Source organism: Penaeus monodon, chromosome 22 (assembly GCF_015228065.2).
Source record: "Penaeus monodon isolate SGIC_2016 chromosome 22, NSTDA_Pmon_1, whole genome shotgun sequence".
Taxonomy (NCBI): domain Eukaryota; kingdom Metazoa; phylum Arthropoda; class Malacostraca; order Decapoda; family Penaeidae; genus Penaeus; species Penaeus monodon.
The window spans coordinates 36,411,157-36,412,040 of record NC_051407.1 but is presented as its reverse complement, the minus strand read 5'-3'; the positions used below and the strand labels follow the sequence as shown (position 1 = coordinate 36,412,040).

The window sequence follows — 884 nt, the reverse complement described above, 5'->3', positions numbered from 1 at the left end:
GCAAAACATATACATATACTAGTTTTCTCTGAGGTTATCTTTGAATGAAACAAAATTTAATTGTAAATAATTCAGTATATTTCACAAAAATAAATCTAAAAAAAAAAAAATAAAATGATAAAAAATAAAAAATAAATAGAATAACAAAAGGGCAGTAAGACTATACCTTAAAACCTCTCATCATAAGAGGCACAACAACGTCTCTTTCCTTTTCTGTCATTTTGGTGGAGACGCCCAAAAGCATAAGCATGTTGTCGCAGTCAGTTACACCCATTGCAAAAAGATCACTTAGTACATTAGCACAAGTAATTTTACCTGAAACAAGATTCACAACTGGATCATTTAGCCCACTTTTTCCCCCTTATTATAATTTCGTAAATTGGATCAAAAGAAAAAAAAGGGAAGAAAAATAATAAGGAACAATCATACAGGTAAGAATAAACTTACCCATCATGTAAGGGTCATCTACCAGAGGGTAGAAGAAGTCTGTGGTTTGAACGAGGGAAAGGCCACCATGACGTAGTGGAGTTACACTTGCATCCATGCCAATGCCTGAAATGATGAAAATATTCATTAAGGTTCACTTGACAACTATAAAATTAAATAATCGTAATTTGGCATTTCTTGCAGAAGTGAAAAATTCAGCAACCCCATCCTTAGTCCATGATATATGCAATTAAAAGGAATCATCAAGTTAAAACTACTCAATTCCTGTACTGGGAACTCCTTTACCCTGCATTTCATTATTCTGTTGTCTACAAATCTACCCTTTTTCATCATGGGACATTTTCTCCCAGCTAACAGCAAGCAATAAAGGTAACAAGGTGATCCTGAGCCACAACAGTAACCAAAAGAGTATTTACTTGACCTGTGACCTACTCCTA

The 884-nt window shown here is 34.0% G+C and overlaps 1 protein-coding gene across 1 annotated transcript in view; it reads right to left on the bottom strand.

The window, feature by feature from the left end:
• LOC119587101 (inactive selenide, water dikinase-like protein) overlaps positions 1-884 on the bottom strand; it is a 21,052-nt gene that overhangs the window by 11,926 nt on the left and 8,242 nt on the right. Inside the window, exons 2-3 of the mRNA XM_037935849.1 lie at positions 448-552; positions 167-315 (exon numbers count right to left, since the gene is read on the bottom strand). Coding sequence (XP_037791777.1) covers positions 167-315; positions 448-552 — 254 coding nt within the window. The remainder of the gene's footprint in view (positions 1-166; positions 316-447; positions 553-884) is intronic.